Source organism: Pelophylax lessonae (genome assembly GCF_965119305.1).
Source record: "Pelophylax lessonae genome assembly, chromosome: 5".
Lineage (NCBI taxonomy): Eukaryota > Metazoa > Chordata > Amphibia > Anura > Ranidae > Pelophylax > Pelophylax lessonae.
This window is the reverse complement of record NC_138772.1, coordinates 398078717-398097874: the sequence shown is the minus strand read 5'-3', so window position 1 is coordinate 398097874 and position 19158 is coordinate 398078717. Positions and strand designations below refer to the sequence as shown.

The 19158-nt window shown below is 45.2% G+C and overlaps 1 protein-coding gene across 2 annotated transcripts in view; it reads left to right on the top strand.

The window, feature by feature from the left end:
• The window catches only part of ROCK1 (Rho associated coiled-coil containing protein kinase 1), a 321787-nt gene that overhangs the window by 254369 nt on the left and 48260 nt on the right, over positions 1-19158 (top strand). For both annotated transcript variants that reach the window (XR_014225300.1, XM_082258424.1), the window contains exons 20-21: positions 9903-10087; positions 16607-16676. Coding sequence is in view for 1 of the 2 variants with exons in the window: in XM_082258424.1 (XP_082114550.1) it covers positions 9903-10087; positions 16607-16676 (255 nt within the window). In the remaining variant the exon portion in view is untranslated. The remainder of the gene's footprint in view (positions 1-9902; positions 10088-16606; positions 16677-19158) is intronic.

Below are 19158 nucleotides of genomic sequence, written 5' to 3'. Positions count from 1 at the left end.
GTTTCACCAAATCCTGGAGTAGATGCATTAGATAATGCAGCTGCTCAGGGGCAAGCTTAGTCCAGTCAAAGCACCAGGCATGTACCTGATTCGCCCTCAAAGCAACAGTCGCTCGCAGCCTGGCTAGTATTTCTGCCTTAAGAATTTTTTAGTCCTGTGTGGACTCAAAGGGGCCAACACATCTGCCCAATCTTTCTCAGGCAGTCCTTCTCCTGTTGGAGTTCACTCGAACAGTGCCAAATAAGCCTCAATGTTATCTGTGGCCGTCATCTTTTGTCGCTCCCTCCACACAGCCAGTCACTCTTTATACCGGAGCCATCTCCAATCCTTTCAGCCTGCTGGGCTACTGCCTTCTCTAGACAAGCTTTTTGTTCAATCAATAAGTGGTTGATCTCTTGTTAAACAGCGACTGTCTTTGCCAGGACCTCCTAATGGCTGACCTGCGCCAGGACCACCTCATAGCAGGCTTGTGCCTATGTATTTGCCAGCACTAATTGCTAAATGAGTTCCTCCGTTGTTATGATGCTGTTAAAGCCTCTTCAGCTTTTACCTAGGACATGAGACTGGCCTGCCCCCCTCAGACTGCCCACTGCATTCCACCACCAATTGTCGGGATCTGAGGGGTACACAGGCTCTTTGCAGACAGTTCAATTGGCTTATAATTCAGTTTAGTTATCGCCAAACAGAAAAGTTACATACCTTGTTTTCAGATTCAGTTTAAATATGACCGGGTAATCTTCCCATCAGTACAACAGGTTCTAAAGCCTTCATATACTACTATTTTATTTTTTATTGATCAACCAAGTCCAATGTTAGTACAGCGTTCTCCCTTGCTGTGCTGTTGTGTTCTGACAGGGGGACGCCAGAAAACTCTGGTCAGCAAATGCTGAGGGCGCTAATTGGGAGCCGGTCAGAATACCCTTTTCGTTCATGATCCTTCGACAGAAGGTGGCTGAACCAGCTGCTGCACACATCGACCTGTTTCTATTGAACCAGCTTATGCTGCCCGACATTTGGCCTGTGTGTACTAGGCTAAACTTTGTGTCCCAGCCACCGTATTTCCAAGTCTTTGTTAAAGGCAAGCTCACCCAGGCCAAAGTCAGATAATGGAGACTTCCAGGCAGCATCCAGGTCTCCTCATTACAGACAGCGAAACTGCCATCAATTAGGCCCTTTGATCAACTGGTTAATAAACAGGCCTGTCGGGTTAGTACCTGTGCTTTACTTTTATTCCCCTCTTAAACCTACTCCGGGCTGACTCTCCACAACCTTATTAACTTCTTCATGCGCTATAGCGGAAAGACGGCTACAGCGCGGACTTAAATTGCCGGAAGGGCATCCATTTACGTCCTCCCATGCATGAGCTGCCTGCGCGCTCCTGGCTCGCTCCCTGTGGGGCGCGCGCTGCTTCCTCCCTGCAGGGCGTCTCGCTCTTTTATCAGCGAGTCCATGAGACTCGGCCCCTTACCATGCGATCAGCTATCAGCCAATGACAGCTGATCACGTGATGTAAACAGCAGCCAGCGATCCTCTTTTTTTTGTTCACCTCAATCTGTCAGCGGCTGCTGTTAGAGGGACATCAGTCCCGAGAGGAAGAGCAACTGTGCCCAACAGTGCCACCTGCCAGTGCAGGTCAGTGCCACCTGCCAGTGCAGGTCAGTGCCACCTATCAATGCCCACCAGTGCCACTTATCAGTGCTCCATCAGTGCTGCCTTTTAGTGTCACCTACCAGTGCCTATCATTGCCCATCAGCGCCACCTATCAGTGCCCTTCAGTGCACATCAATGAAGGACTAAAAAATTACCTGCAAAATTTTATAAGAAACTATAAAAACAGGGTTTTTTTTTTTTTTTTAGTAGTGATTAACACTTAAAAACCAGCCACCGCAGATATACTGCGGCAGGCTGGCTCTCCTGCGCAAAACCGCCTTATGGGTGCGGTGGCTAGCAGGAACTCCCGCTCTCTAGCCCTGCAGCTAAGCAACAGGTCCGGCGGCCACGATGGCCGCCGTCGCTGCAGCAACTGACAGAAGACGGTGTGCTGTTGTAAACACAGCACACTGCTCATCTCTCACTGATTTGAAACAGGGCTCATGTGTTCCTGTTATTTTGGAACACAGGAGCCCTGTTTCAATCCACCAAGTCTGGCCCCCACACAGTTAGAATCACACCCTAGGTACACATTTAACCCTTTGCCCCTGGTGTTAACCCCTTCCCTGCCAGTGTCATTAGAGTAACTGTGCATATTTTTAACACTGATTACTGTAGTAATATTGTTCCCCCCTAAAAGTATCAAAAATGTCAGGGGTCTGATCTGTCCGCTGCAATGTCGCAGTCTCGCTAAAAATCGCAGATCGCCGCCGTTACTAGTAAAAAAAATAAATAAATAAAAATTACATAAATCTTTCCCTAGTTTGTAGACGCTATAACTTTTGCTCAAACTAATCAAAATCCACTTATTTGGATTTTTTTACCATAAATATGTGGCAAAATACAAATTGGCCAAAAATTATGAAAAAATTTTATTTTCAATTTTTTTTTATTGGTAATGCTATAAAGTAGAAAGTGAAAAATACTGCTTTTTTTTTCTCTCAAAATGCTCGCTCTTATTTTGTTTATAGCACATAATCAAAAATACCACCAAAGGTTGAGGTTATCAAATACCACCAAAAAGCCTTGTTTGTGGGGGAAAAAAAGGACTTCAATTTTATCTGGGTACAGTGTCGAACAACTGCGCAGTTGTCATTTAAAAAATGGCCTGGTCATTAAGGGGGCAAATTCTTTGGGTTCAGAAGTTGTTAAATACCACCAAAAGAAAGCTCTATTTGTTTGAAAAAAATGATAAAAATTTAATTTGGGTACAGTGTTGCATGACTGCGCAATTTTCATTCAAAGCGCGAGAGCGCTGAAAGCTGAGAATTGGCCTGTGCAGGAAGGGGTTTAGTGCCCAGTAGGCAATTGGTTAAAAGGTGTAACATGTTCCAGCACAGGTCACCCCTCTGCCCCCTCCTCCATGACATTGGGCTGGGGTTCCCCTTCATTTCAGCCACTGTTACATTTAAAATCGACACATTTGCTGTGTACATTCCAGTTGTTAAGAACTGGCAGGTGAACAATCTCGTCAGTCGCTGGATCAGGGAGAGTGGTCCCTACATCTGGACATGTATTGTCAGATCTGCCTATGCTTGGGCACCCTAGACGTGGATCTTCTGGTGTCCTGCCCCAACAGGATGGTGCCGAGGTTGTGTGAGCCAGGGATCCCCTGTTGGATGCAACAGATGCACTGTTGGTGTTGTGGGGTCAGTTTCATCTGAAGGGATTCCAGTCATTCTAGTGGCTCTGTACTGGCCCAGTCAACTCTGGTATGCCGACGTGGTGCAGCTAGTCACAGATTCTCCCTGGCTGCTGCCCCTTCAGCACCAACCTTCCTGCTTTACCAGTCTCTGGCTTTAATGGCATGGATATTGAAAGCCAGGTTCTGAGAGATAGGTAATGGGTAGATTCAGTGACCTCTACAATGTTGCAGGCATGCATGGCTACCTCTCAGAAAACGTATATAGTCTGGTGAAAGGCTCTGGGTTTCCAACGCTCCATCTTTGTGGGTCAGGTTTTGACCTTTCTCCAATGCAGTGTGGAACAAAAGCTTGCTTTGAGTATCATCAGGGCCAGGTTTTTGCCCTTGTGATCTTCTTAAAACAACTCTTGGCCATGCAGTCCTTAATTGGTACTTTTACCCAAGAGGTTTATCATGTGGTGCCCACTGTGCGTACCCCATATCTGTCATAGGACCTGGACTTGGTTCCTTCGGTCCTCCGGGAGCCTGCCTTTTTATTCCCCTATTGGCGCTATCTCAGAAAGTCGCCCTATTGGTCACTGTCACTTCTTCACATCGGTTGCAGGAGCTGGTGGCCTTATCTTCTAAGTCTCTACATATTTGGTCTACCACAGGAAAAAGGTGGTTTTCTGTCCCTTCTCCCTCCAGAAGGTGGTGTCTGATTTCCACCTAAATGAGGACATTTCCTGCTTTCCCTGATTGTCCTTTGCACCCTAAGGAGCATTACTTGGACAAGGTTAGAGCGCTTTGTGTATACCTGGATACTTTGGCTTTCTTCTGGAGGCCTCTATTCGTGGTCAAGGACGAACCACAAAAGGCCTGGTGGGCTCCTCTGCCACTATTTCCCAATTCCCAGACAATTGTTCAGGTTTATGCTATTAAGGGTTAGGTTTATGCTATTAAGGTTTGGGCTCCTTGCTTCCCTGTTATGACACATTCCACCATGGCAAATAGTGCCCCTTGGGTGTTACGACATCAGTTGTCTGTATGCTCCTGTTGTTTTGTTTGCCCGGCCCTTATTGAGGCACTGCTTTGGGATGTCCCTATGGTCAAGAATGAGAAGAGCTGTGTCCCATCAATGAACCTAAGAGAAAACAGGATTTTTTTTGTTTCAGTAAAATCCCTTTCTCTTAGCTCATTGACAGTCCCAAAGCCATACTAGAAAAACTGAAGAATAAAACGGGGGCAGGTACTGTGTCCACCTGGCTTGCTTATAGCAGTATAGCAGAGAGGGAGTGTATACCAGTTAGAGCTGTGTTCTTTTCTGCCTAGTGTCCTACTCCTGTAGGTGGTGCTATAAAACCCTATGGTCAAGAATGAGAAGGGCTTTGTCTGTCAAACGTAAGAGAAAGGGATTTTATGGTGAGTAACAAAATAATCCCGCTATATCTAACCAGTAGGGCATATTGCTATATGTTCATGTCCAAACCTTGCAATATGTCATTCTTAGGCCTCATGCACGCTGGTTTAGTGTAAATGCGGTTTCTCCTGACAGGAAGAAATCTGAATAAAAAATGCGCTGAGGCTGCATTTTTTCTTTTTTTAACTCGTTTAGACGCGGTCATCCCCATTTGGACATTTACTTTGTTACCCAAAATTGTATTTCTCTAGCGCTCATCGACAGACGTAGTCCTCGGTGATACACCACCTTCGGGTTATGTTACCTCCGCAGGAGCAGGACTAGACAGGAAATTAAAAAGCTCTGGCCACACCCTAGGGGCAGTCCCAGAGGGTATATCCTCTCTCTCTCTGCCTCAGCAAATCAGTTATTTTCTGTCTAGTTAGGAGTAAGGACCTAGATACCTTGCTGGGATCTTAGGTCCTGGCAAGAATTTTTTTCTAAAAGGATTTTTAGACAGCTTTTTTTCTCCAGTGTTCCTGTGAGATCTTCAAGCAAGAAAGCTGAACTGGGCGACGGGCTGGATGTTGAGATCCGGTGGTCACCCCAGTTCAGCCTACGAGCGCGTGCAGGCCATAGCTCCGCGCTGGGTCGGCTGCGACAAAGTCCCATTAAAAGGACTGAACCCGCGAGTTAAACGTCTCGCTGAAACGCCAAAGACCATGAGTCACGGCGTCCGTATCGGTCGACAGCCCTCCCGCCCCGGTGGAGAGGGGTACTGTCAGGAGTTGGTGCCCGCCTGGTTCCGGTATGGTGAGTAGTATGTTCCCCCTTTTTCCCTGACGGGTTTTGTGGTGAACGCGGGCCCCTCTCTGTATGGTAAGAAAGAGTTCTTTCTATCCTATAACATGTCACAAATCCTCCTACTTTGAGTGTGATTTTATGTGTGCAAAAAGCCAGGAGGCTTGGTTTGGGAGCTAACAATCTATTGTATACATGTTTTAAAGATGTAATCTGTGGCATTCTGGGAATCTTATGGGTTAAGTATAAGCTACCTACCAGTCAGAAGCCACGGACATGTAGACTGCCTTCCAAATCAGATCTCCAGCTATTAGCAGGCCTCCCGAACGGCCATGCGGTCCGCCAGGGCCGGTACCGCCAACCACGCCATATCCCCATGCAGAGAGAGTGTTGTGTGCCCTGCAGCACACCGCTAGTCAGCACAGGCCGCCGCCATTTTTTTTGCTGGATCGCACGAGCCGCCATTTTGGCGTAGCCTCGTGTCTCCAGCATGGGGGCGGCCATGTTTGAGGTGATCCTACACCTCGTGGAGCTTGGGGGAGGCGCCGGAAGGCGTGCAGAGGGGCGGAGCAGCCTCCCTTCTTCCTGGGCAGCCAGCCAAAAGACTTCCTGTTTGTCAAGACAGCGCTGTAAGCTGTTGCAGTTTAACTCTGAGCATCAAGTGGTGAGCCTGGGGGTCTATCTCTCTCTCTCTCGATCGATAGGGATCCCTAGCAGGTAACACTAAGGGGCTTTTTGTGGCGCTGGGGGTCAAAAAAAAAAAAAAAAAGTTTTTTTCTTTTGAATTATATTATCCAGGAAGTAACTGGAGTTATCATGGACCCTGCCACACATATTCCCCCACCTGTTTCCCTCGAGGGGGCCTCGGGACCCGCCGGTGCACAGAGTATAGAATCATTTACAGCAATTTTGGAGTCTATGGTGGCTCGGGTGGAGGCGGCCTGTCAGGGACGGGGGTCAAGGAAGCGACCCCCGCCTACCCCTATACCATCTGACACCTCTGACTCAGATTCAGAGATGGTCACGGCAGTTGCAGATTCCTCTGCAAGGGCTGTTATCCCAGGTAAAGCCCCCTCAGACAGTGAGGAGGACGCTTCTTCTCCTGCTATAATTCAGGAAGAAGCATTGGTGGACGCACTAGTTGTGGCAGTGCAAGAAACCTTAAAACTTGAGGCTTTACCGGCAGAGGCAACTGAAACAGAGAGGCCTTTCGGTACTAATAAGCCCATCAAGGTGGCGAAGGCTTTTCCGGTACCTAAATGTTTTCGTAATCAGATTAAAGGAGAATGGGAGCATTCTAAACGTACCTTTACTATTTCCAAGCGTATTGCTAGACGCTATCCGTTTGAGGAATCCATCATTAAGAAATGGACGGTACCACCAGTCGTGGATCCGCCTATTTCCAGGCTGAATAAAGCCACGGTTATTCCAGTGGAGGACACTTCGTCCTTTAAGGATCCGGTGGATCGAAAGATAGAAGCAGAGTCCCGCACTATCTTTTCTCTGATAGGGTCAGCATTTAGACCAGTAATTGTTATTGGTCTAGTTTCCCAGACACTTACGGAATGGGCGAAAATGGTACGCCAAGATCTTAGGGGAAAAGATATTCCCCAGGAGACATCTGATTTGATGGAACAGATCATACAAGGGCTACGGTTTATCTGTGACGCAGCCTTGGACACAACTCCCTTATTAGGGCATGCATCTAAGACAGCAGTGATCCTCAGACGTGTGCTGTGGTTAAAATGCTGGTCAGCTGACCTAGGTTCCAAAAAGACCTTGACCAATCTCCCTTTTCAGGGGAATCGTCTATTTGGGGCCAACCTAGATGAAATCATTAAGGATGCCACTGGGGGCAAGAGCACTTTCTTGCCACAGGCTGCAAAAGCTAAGGGACCTCGCAACAAGCGAGGACCTTTCTTTACCGCCCATAAAGGGCGCCCGGCTGGTACTAGCGGGAAAGGCAAGACTCCTCCAGGAGGATTCAAGAAGGGCTGGTCGGACAAGCAGAGGACCAACCCAGCCAGACCCGAAGCAAAGGAGTACACAGCCTGAAGGTGCGCCCCCACCCGGTTTTCAGGGTGGGGGGGCGTTTTCACCGGTATTCAGGACATCAGATCGAGCATCAACCACTTCTACCGGTGCGATTCTTCCCTTCCAACATTTAAGTACCACAGGAAGCGGTAGTTACCGTTCCCTGAATAGATCTTTTCCTTTACCTTTTCCTAAGATTAGTCCCGATACCTCACAGGAATCGGATCTGGTTGACCAGATAGGCCAAGTAGCCTCTAGTCGGGTGACTTCGGTCCCTGAGGTTCAACCAGAAAAGATCACCCTTCCTGATAACTATCAGGTATCTGATAAATGTGTGGAAACAGAAAACGACCAGACTTTCTCGGATGGTCGGGGCCAGATAGCTCTAGGGACGCCTGGTTCAGATCCAATCAGCGCCAGTGGTCCTAGAAATTCTAGGCTGGCCTCCTCAAGCCGGCCTGGCCGACTTGGACATGCTAGTCGCAGACGTTCCGTGGGAACTTCGTCTCAGGGAGTGTCTGTGGTCTCTAGGACCAAGTTACCTTCGTGCTTTACAGTCGCTGGTTTTAATGGCCTGGCCATTGAGACCCAAGTACTGAAGGACAGAGGTTTGTCTACTTCTGTCATTCCTACCCTTATTAAAGCAAGGAAAGCGACTTCCAGCAAAGTCTATTATCACACATGGAAGACTTATATTGCGTGGTGCGAATCTTTAGGATTTCCTCCACGTACCTATTCGGTGTCTCGAATATTGGCCTTTTTGCAACAAGGGGTTGAGCAGAAGCTAGCCTTGAGCACCATGAAGGGTCAAGTTTCAGCATTAGCAATCTTCTTTCAGAAGCCGTTAGCTACCAAATCCTTGGTGCGGAATTTCATCCAGGGGGTGCGGCACCTGGCTCCTCCAGTCCGCGCGCCCTTACCGCCCTGGGATCTTAATTTGGTTTTGTCGGTTCTACAGAAACCTCCTTTTGAAAACATCAGGGAGATTCCCTTGCTTACTTTATCCCAGAAGGTGGCCTTCTTGGTGGCTATTACTTCTGCTCGCAGGGTGTCAGAACTGGCTGCATTATCATGCCAGTCCCCATACCTAGTGATTCATAGGGATAAGGTAGTACTTTCATCCTAAGCCATCTTTTCTTCCTAAGGTGGTTTCAGATTTTCATCTGAATGAAGATATTGTACTACCTTCCTTGTGTCCTCAGCCCAAGCATCATCGGGAACATGCGTTGCATTCCTTAGATGTGGTTCGGGCAATCAGGGTATACCTGAAAGCTACGGAATCATTCCGTAAGACGGATTCACTTTTTGTGATCACGGATGGCCCCAGAAAGGGTTTGCCTGCATCTGCCGCAACCATTGCCAAATGGATTAGACAGACGGTGGTACAGGCTTATTCTATTAAGGGTCAGAGTCCTCCGTTCCCTGTTAGGGCGCATTCCACTCGAGCGCTCAGTACTTCCTGGGCCTTTCGCCATCAGGCGTCAGTGGTCCAGGTATGTAAGGCGGCCACCTGGTCGTCGGTACATACCTTTACAAAATTCTATAAAATTGATGTGACGGCATCGGCGGATGCCTCATTTGGCCGCAAGGTTTTGCAGGCCGCAATTTGAGGAGACCGGTGGTCTACCTCGAGGGTTTTTTTTTTCTGTTTGAAAATTTTTTTGTTGAGTCTCATCATTAAGGATGAGCATTGTAAACTTCTAGTTGGCACCGGTTGGGCCTTCTAGATTGGGATTTGATTTCCATTTTCCCACCCCTCAGTTGTGATACTGCTCTGGGACGTCCCGAAGGTGGTGTATCACCGAGGACTACGTCTGTCGATGAGCGCTAGAGAAAAATGGATTTTTGTAAAATCTTACCGTAAAATCCTTTTCTCTTAGCTCATCGACAGACGTAGTCCCCGCCCCTCTGTTTTGGAGTTGGGTTGGGTTAAATTCTCTAAGCACTGCTTTTTCACATAACTGATTTGCTGAGGCAGAGAGAGAGAGGATATACCCTCTGGGACTGCCCCTAGGGTGTGGCCAGAGCTTTTTAATTTCCTGTCTAGTCCTGCTCCTGCGGAGGTAACATAACCCGAAGGTGGTGTATCACCGAGGACTACGTCTGTCGATGAGCTAAGAGAAAAGGATTTTACGGTAAGATTTTACAAAAATCCATTTTTTATTCCCGCCATTGAAATGAATAAAAGCTGAAGCACTGTTTGCCAGGGTTCTCTGGGTTACAAGACTGGCATGCCACAATTGCAAATGTTTTTGCCAGGATAATAGCTGGCAATACAGGATATGCATTTCAATTGCATATTTAGTGGTTTGCCCTTAGTTAAGCTTCAGCGAGAGGACAAATGTTTCTTGTATATTGTATGGTAAAACTTATCTTTGAGTTTGTTGTTTGTAGGTGAAGCAGTTGACGCTGCAACTCGAACAAGAGACAAAGAGGAGGATAACGACACAGAATGAGCTGAAGGTGCATGCGTTTGAAGCTGATAATTTGAAGGGATCAGAGAAACAGTTAAAGCAGGAAATAAATACGTTGTTGGAAGCGAAGAGGTTGCTGGAATTTGAACTTGTTCAGTTAACCAAGTATGTATATTTTGTCTATATATTTTCCTGTAATTATGCTGTACTCTATATTATAAATATATTTAGCCTTGTTTACATGACATTGAAATACTGTAGCATTTCTATTGCTCTTTGGGAAGTGTAAGCTGAGAAATGAAAGGTTTTATGGGTGAAGGAAAGGCTTGTCCACCTATCATGTGATCTTGGCAGTTTTTGCTGACAATTTACAGTTTTTTTTCAGTGCTATGTTTTGATAGCTGGGGACACGAAGTCTAGTGTAGAGCGGTACAATTCAGTTAATGACTTCTTGGCATGCATTGCAGTATGTATGCCTGAAAGTTGCCTTAGTAGACATGGACATTCTTGGCAAAAAGGTTAAATATGCCAGCTTTTCCTATTTTTTTTTTTTTTCACTTTTCATTCTTTTTAATCCCATCTGTTCCTTTGTCCAACTTACGTCAAGTCTCACTTTAATAAAATCGGCGCCAACTGCAGGTTGAGTAATCCCTGTTAATTGTTTAGGATAACATCATACTATGTGCTTACAGACAGCAGTAATGTTGAATCAGTTATAGGTGTTTTGTTAAAGGTAGTCCTTATAACTATAGTAGTCTCTTTTCATCCTCTTATGTACTATTTGTTGCAGTGCCCTACCCTTTGAAGTGATTGATTACACAACTAAAACCCCTAACTAAAAACGAAATGAACAAATAGAAACCTCAGGTGCAGTTACAGTTGTGCTCATAAGTTTACATACCCTGGCAGAATTTGGTTTCTTGGCCATTTTTCAGAGAATGATTGATAACACAAAAACTTTCACTCATGGTTAGTGTTTGGCTGACCATTTATTATCAATCAATTGGGTTTACTCTTTTTAAATCCTAATGACAACAGAAACTACCCAAATGACTCTGATAAAACCTTTACATACCCCAGTTCTTAATACTGTGTATTGCCTCCTTTAACATCAATGACAGCTTGAAGTCTTTTGTGGTATTTGTGGATGAGGCTCTTTATCGTAGATGGTAAAGCTACCCATTCTTCCTGGCAAACATTTTAAATTCTTGGGCTGTCTTGCATGAACTGCACGTTTGAGATCTCCCCAGAGTGGCTCAATGATATTGAGGACACGAGACTTGATGGCCACTCCAGAACCTTCACTTTTTTCTGCTGTAGCCAATGACAGGTCAACTTGGCTTTGTGTTTAGGATCATTGTTATGTTAGAATGTCCAAGTACATCCCATGCGCAGCTTTCCGGGCTGATGAATGCAAACTTTCCTCCAGTATTTTTTGATAACATACTGCATTCATTTTGCCATGAATTCTGACCAAATTTCCTGTGCCTTTGTAGCTTACACATCCCCAAAACATCAGCGATCCACCTCTGTGTTTCACAGTAGGATTGGTGTCATAGGCCTTGTTGACTCCTCTCCAAATGTAGCGTTTTCGGTTGTGGCCAAAAAGCTCAGTTTTGGTCTCATCACTCCAAATGACTTTGTGCCAGAAGGTTTGAGGCTTGTCTGTGCTGTTTGGCGTATTGTAAGCGGGATACTTTGTGGCATTTGCGTAGTAATGGCTTTCTTCTCGTGACTCGACCTTGCAGCCCATTTTTCAAGTGCCGCCTCATTGTGCATCTTGACACAGCCACACCACGTTTTAGGAGACTCCTGTATTTCACTTGGTTATTTGTGGGTTTTTCTTTGCATCCCGAACAATTTTCCTGACAGTTGTGGCTAAAAATTTTAGTTGTTCTACCTGACCGTGGTTTGGTTTCAACAGGTCTGTCAGGATTCCAGAAACTCATTGACCTTTAATACACACACACTAATTACAAGCAAACAGATCACAGGGTGAAGATGGTTACCTTTTAATAGCCATTCAAACCCCTTTGTGTCAACTTGTGTGCATGTTGTAAACTTTTGATCAGGGTCTTTTGGGTATTTTCTTTTTATTTAAAAAGAGTAAACACAGTTGATTGATAATAAATGGCTTCAGGCCCTGTTCACATACAAGCGACGCTACTTCGCACCGCAGCGCGCCGCGACCTCGGAGCGGCTGCCACGGACTTCATAACATTGAAGTCTATGGTGGTCGCCTCCAGGTGGCCCCAAAGAAGCTCCGGACCCTTTTTCTAAGTCGGAGCGACTTGTGTCGCTCCTATTAGAACGGGTCCGCAGCTTCCCTATGGACGGCGACCTGTGAGGCGACCAGGTCGCCTTAGTGTGAACGGGGACTTAGCCAAACACTAACCACGAGTAAAAGAAACGTTTTTGTGTTGTTATTCATATCCTCTGAAAATGGCCAAGAAATCATAAATTCTGCCAGGGTATGTAAACTTATGAGCACAACTGTAGATTACCTAAAGGTGCCCTATGCAATAAACTGCCACTACACTTTGAAATTTTTTGGAGCTAAAAAGCATTAACTCAGCCATTCTCCATTTAAAGCCAACCACGCATATTACACTGTGTGACCATGATATTACAGTCTTTAGGATGACTTCACATTTTACAATCTGATTGCACAAACTCCTTTAGATCTATTGACGACAATATATTCTAGTGGGCTGTCTTTAAGTAATTAATTAGGTAGTCCCTCGTTTTTTTTACTAAATCTTAGGGAAATTGCACAATTGTGTTACATTTTACTATTTTAAATGCAAGGGCTACCAAAACATTTTTTCCTTTCAAATTCTAGTCAATTACTAAAACCCTTTATACAATCAATTTGTATAGTGTATGACCAGCATTAGAGGTACCAACAATTATAAAATCTCCTTTAGATCTAGTATCAACTTTGTAGTGCTAGGGCCTGATATGATACAAGTTGAGTGGATTATTTAGGTTTGTCTTTAAATTACATAGCATTCGTAAATCTAAGGCTAAACATACACTATATATTGTATATTCTAATGTATAATTAGATTTACCGTCAACTATATAGTATAAGGGCCACCTGCTTTTATTATACAAATTATTTTTCAAGTCTATGGTCTAAAGCAGTGGTTCCCAACCTCAGTCCGCAAGTACCCCAGACAGGTCTTCAGGATTTTCTACACCTTACACAGATGCTTTAAATCAGCGTCAATGGCTTGTTATTTGACAGCTTTTGTATTGAAGGTTTCTAAAGCTTTCAGTTAGGAACCACTAAAGGTTAAATTGTCATTGAACCCACATCATTAAGTTGTCAGTACATGCTGTATTACATGCTCTTCATGCTCTTCATACTCAATCAAAATGGGATTAGTTTTCTGCCAAAAAAAAACCTGGTAAACCTGGTAATCCTGCTGTTCTCTGTCCCTCCCTCCTTGTCTGTGTCCCTGCTGCTGCAGCCTTGTGTGATCCAGCCATTGCCACATCTACTGGGCATGCTCCAGTTTCAGTTCTTTCTAAGCTGTTAATTTCCTCCTTTTTCTTATCTGTGCAGCCCATGTGACTATAGAGTCACACGTGTGGGTGGATACACTCTGGATAAATGACAGCGCACTCCGCTCCCTCCTTCATACTCACTAAACCACTCTACACTATGGGGGAGGGATATTGCATGTTGATTGATGGAGGAGTCCCCTCTCCGCAATTCTGAGCACATACAAACAATAGACACACAGGTGGAGGGAGCATGAAACAGGCTGTGATTGGCAGAACCCCTCCCTAGAAAGCCCATGCCATGTTTTTGCACAAAAATAATAGAATCAAGTTCAAATACATATTTGTATGCAAATGTAAAACATTTTATATCAATTATGCATTTTCCTTTTGTATTTCAAAGTCTTTTTTTTTTCTTTTATACATTTGACCAGCAAGAGGACTAGAAGTCCATTTGCAGGAAAGCATCAGCAATAGGAGCTATTAAAGAGCTGGGTCACATGACAGCTTTATGAAAAAACAGTGGCATCATTCATATACGTAGAGAGAAGGAATAATGTAAATGTAAAACCGCATGTTTTTATTATCACTTTAACCACCTCCCGCAAACTGACTTACCTGTACATCGGCTTGAAGAAGTGGTTGTATCAGGATGATACCTGCAGGTGCAGGCATCAACCTGGTACCTTTTCTTAGAGCTGGCGATCGGCTATCAGGAGATAACTGATGCGGCTCAGCATCCGCTAGGCCGCTAACCCAGTGAGCAATGGCTACCAATGGCGCCGATTTAAACAAGTGTCGGTTTTAAAAAATGCCAATTTCAGCGTTTTGAATACTTTAAAGTGCAGTGGAGGGGTCTGGGGGTCTTTTAGACCCCAGATCCCTCCATAAAGAGACCTGTCACTGCCTATTACTGTCACAAGGGATGTTTACATTCCTTGTGACAGCAATAAAAGGGATCAGATTTAACAAAAAAAAAAAATAGTGTTAAAAATAAAATGAGGGGAAAAAAATGTTTAAAGCACCCCCGTCCCCATGAGCTCGTGCACGAAAGTAAACACATACGAGCATGGTGTTCAAATCACGTGAGGTATCGCCGCAATCGTCAGAGCAGGAGCAATAATTCCTGAAAGACCTCCTCTGTAACTTTAAACTGGTAACCATTAAAATCCTTTAAAACGTTGCCTGTGGAGATTTTTAGGTACCGTAGTTTGTCACCTTTCCAAGAGTGTGCGCAATTTTAAATCGTAACATGTTGGGTATCTATTTACTCAGCATGACATCATCTTTCACAATAAACAAGAAAAATTGGGCTAACTTTACTGTTTCATTTTTTAAAATTCATTAAACTATATTTTTTTGAAAGATTGCTGCACAAATACAGCGTGACATAAAAATTTGCATTGACTGCCATTTTATTCTCCAGAGTCTTTGCTAAAAAAAATATATATAATGTTTGGGGTTCTAAAGTATTTTAACTTGTAAACATGTCAGAAATAGGCTTGGTTCTTAAAGCGGAGGTCCACTCAAAAGTGGAACTTCCGCTTTAAGTGGTCCTGACCCCCTGACATGCCACATTTGGCATGTCATTTTTTTGGAGGGGGGTACCTGGTGTTGACAGATACCCGCTCCCACTTCCGCTCGGGCTGCCTGGGTGGCTTGGGCAGAAGTTCTCCCCCCTCCCTGCAATCTTCTGGGACATGTCACAGGTCCCAAAAAATTGCCTGGCCAGTCATGACGCGCAGCGCGACTCGCACCTGGCTGTGAAGCCACAAGCTGTCACAGCCCGATTGCCCACACTAGAGATGGTGGCGCCGTGGGTAGAATACGGAGATAACCAAGGCTCCACCTGGCCGCATCGCTGGACAGGTGAGTATGTGTTTATTAAAAGTCAGCAGCTACACTTTTAATAAACACAAAAGCCAGTGAAAGTGGTTAGGGTGCAATTTACCAGATTTGTTATTGTTTTGTGAGCTTTTCTGCATCTGGCATCCGTTTCTCAATTTTTCAAGGCTTCTACCTAGTCTTTTGTTCACACATTTAAAGTTAATTTAAACCTCAGACATTAAATCCCTCTATAGCAGGGATATGCAAATACTGGCCTTCCAGCTGTTGCAAAATTACAAGTCCCATCATGCCTCTGCCTTTGAGTGTCATGCTTGTGGTTGTCAGTGTCTTGCTATGCCTCATAGGACTTGTAGTTTTGCAACATCTGGGGGGCCACAGTTTTGCATATCCCTGCTCTATAGTGTGTACTTATCTCAATCCAGAGCATGAAGTGTCATTTCTTTCTGCTGCCTCATTCCCCTGCTATCAGCATGAATCACTTTTGACAAGTTTTCCTGACCCCAAGAGAAAAAAGGTGACAGGAGAGGGAGGTCCAGCTGATTTACCGCTTCAGCTTTTTTTCATGTGGGGGGGTGTGTTCCTTCCCTCCAATTAGCTCTGAGCTCTCCTCACTGAGCTCCAGAGTGTAACTCTGCGCCCCCCCTTTTTTTTTTCTGAACGTTCAGACAGGCTTTATAGATTCTGGACTTTGGATGGGTGTAGAGGAAAGAAGACTGCTGATAAACGGGTACAATTTATGTAGGAGGATTTGGTTCAACTCCATGCTTTATCAGAGGCCAGTCACTTCACTGGGTATATGTAAGGATTTTTCAACCGCTTTCAGTCTTATTAGGTGGAAACGCTGGCCTCTTGTGCCAGTTTCAGACACATGGTGCTTCAAGCTGCTCCTTGAGATCTTTCCAACCCATCCTTGACCCATTGTTACTTTGTTTGCGTTTGTTTTTTAGTTTTTTGTTTTTGCTATGCTGCCTACCCCTCATTTGGGCTGCTTTGGGACATTTCATGATTAGGACTAAGGTTCTGTGTGTGTTTGTGATGAGGTCCGTTTGCCTGGGCAGTTATTTATTTTCCATTTAATAGGGGGAGAAAAAGAAAGATCTGCAACTTGGATGGATTAAAACTTCAGTTGCCTATCAACTGTATGCAAAATAACACTTATGCTGCATATGGATCGTGAATGTGTTGTTTTTTAGCTCGGTTGAATCCGTTAAAGGTTTTCACAATGTGTTGAAATGATCTGATGATCTTTTTTTGGAAAAACTGTATTTGTTTAGTTTAATAAAATCCTGCAAAATAGAGATCTTTTTTCTTTTTTTTTTTTGCCAGGCAATATAGAGGAAATGAAGGTCAAATGAGGGAACTGCAGGATCAATTGGAAGCTGAGCAGTATTTTTCAGTAAGTGTTTGCTTTTTTTGGGACTTCTCAGTGTTTCCAGGTGATTTCTACCTTCTTTTTACAACAAATTGGGCCATCATTTTGTTTGTAAATGCTAATGGATATCTCCTTATCTTGTTTCATTATCAAAGAAAGCTGAGCCCAAAATATATTAAAAAATAAATAAAAGATTTCGATGTAGCTGTATACTTGCTAATTTACTAGCAAGACTGGGAATTCTTGTGTTTGTACGTATTTATATTCAGTATTATCGACCTCAATCCAAAACCAGGGGTTGCAGCATACATAAAGTTTATTTACGGTAAATGTCCATCAGATAAAAAAAAAATTGTTTGACTACAGCTTTGGGCAACAAGTGTTGACTTACTAATTTAAACCTGCTCTGGTCTGGTTGGTTGTTCCTTTCTGTCAGTGAGTGGCAGCTGAAGGGGAGAAGAGAGATCGCTCGACAATGGCTGAGTATTCTTGGAGCTGTGATGTCACCCATTGGTTCCCATTACCTAGCTGTTGTCCGCGATCCCTCCTCTCTCCTGCAGCAGTTGCTGACTAACTACTTTTTATAATAAAGAAGTGCCAAAGACTGAGAATGGATGCATGGATATAATTATTTTTAAATATAATGCACAATACTGGTAAACTTTTTAATTTAGTATCAATTTTTCAATATAAAATCTTTTTTCTCTTACGTCCTCCGACAGTCGCCGCCCACTTCATATTCATCACCAATGGGCTTATGTCCTCTATTCCGTAGGAGTAGCTACGCAATAGAATATGTTAGTACAAAGACTTTTAACATATCCCACCCCCAGGGGGTGGTCCCCTCAGTACATAACCCTCCACTTCCTGTATCCAACTCAGTTTCATTTGTCTAGCTGTCAGGAGTAGCTGGAAGTTTCTGTGCTGGGGCACCTTGTCTCAGCTCTCTTTCCTTTCTTTGGATTTTATTTGAGTTTTTTCTCTCTTTCTTGTTAGCTGTTATTTTACCAGCGTTAGTTAGTTCTTCGGAAGAAGAGGATCATGCGGGCTGCGTCTCGGGCTGACCCCTCTGGTAGCAGGCTGTGGGTCAGTGGTTTCTCAGCCCGCCATCGAGCGTTCAGTCAGGTATCGCTCCTGAGTTATCTGAACGACCCATCCCTTCTCCGTGCAGGGATGCTAGGTGAGGTGGCTACCTCACCGGACGCTGTGCGGTTTCTCAACCCACCTTCTGATGCGTCCTGGATGCGACTCTCCCTGCCTCATGTGCAGCGGTTTGTTCGCCTGTGCGGGTCCCCCACGCCATGTAAGAGGTAAGTGCATTTATGTGGGGACCTGTCTGTCTGGGGGGTGTCAGTCTGGGACTGTGTACCTTGCCCTGTGTTCACACTGTTACGTTTTCCCTATCTCTCACATTGCATGCTGTGGGCTGCAGGAGGGGGGGCTGGCTGCACTCTGTGTCAGTTTTCTGTCTGTGTGAACGGCTGTGTGCTGTGGGGCTTGAGTTTCTCATGCTTGGGGCACATTACAGCGCCGCTGCGGCGGTTTACCATGTTCCTTTTTTGGGCAGATGGTGTGTTTTACTTCACCCTCATGGGGTGTGGGAGCGGCGGTTTCGGCGCCAAAACGGCGCCATTTTGGCTGCGATCGCTCCGGCCGCATGTTTTACATGCATGGCGGCCATTTTCTTGTAGCCTCCATAGGCTTTAATAGAGCGCCCTGTATGCCAGCACTTCCTTTCCTTCAGGAGCACCGCAGGCAGCAGCAGCAGCACCGATCTCTCCAGGTTAATTTTTCTCTATTCCCTGTATCCTGCCTTGGTATACTTGTCCCTGTGGGGGTCCCTTGTGTGGGGTGCTTAGTGTGAGTGGGCTACGATAGCAGCGCTCTCTTAAAGGGGCGGTCACCCATTTATTTTTGCTACTACAAGGGCATGGATTCTCAGGAATGCTAGTTTCCTGCCAATTTAGTGGGAAGCCAGGGGACTGCGGTTTCTCCCCCCCCCCGGGGGGGATTTGGCTGCGATTGTGGCTAGCCTTGCGACTCAGGTGCAAATGCTGGTGGCTGCTCAATCCTCTAAAAGGCCCAGAGTTTCAATTTCCTCTGATTCAGAGGGTGATGGTACTGGGGCTGCTGTGGCAGAGATCTCCTTATCGGGGTCTCGTTCCTCCCTGGACCTTATAGGGTCAGAAATGGAGGCTGAGGTAGAGGGGGTTGATCATTCTCCCCCTGGCTCGTCTGAAGAGCTTGCACTCATGGATGAATTGGTTGCTTCTATCGAGCAAACTCTGCGTTTGGAGGAGGAAACATGTCCTCCAGCTGCCTTGGCGGCTTATGGCACGCAGAAAAGGCGCAAATCATCGCAGATGTTTCCATGCACTGATGATTTTCTGCGCGCTGTGAAAGAACGATGGCGTAATATACGCAAACCTTTTGCTGTACCAAGTAGGTTTAAGCTGCGCTATCCTTTTACGCCCGCTACTGATGGGCGTTGGTGTGTCCCACCTCC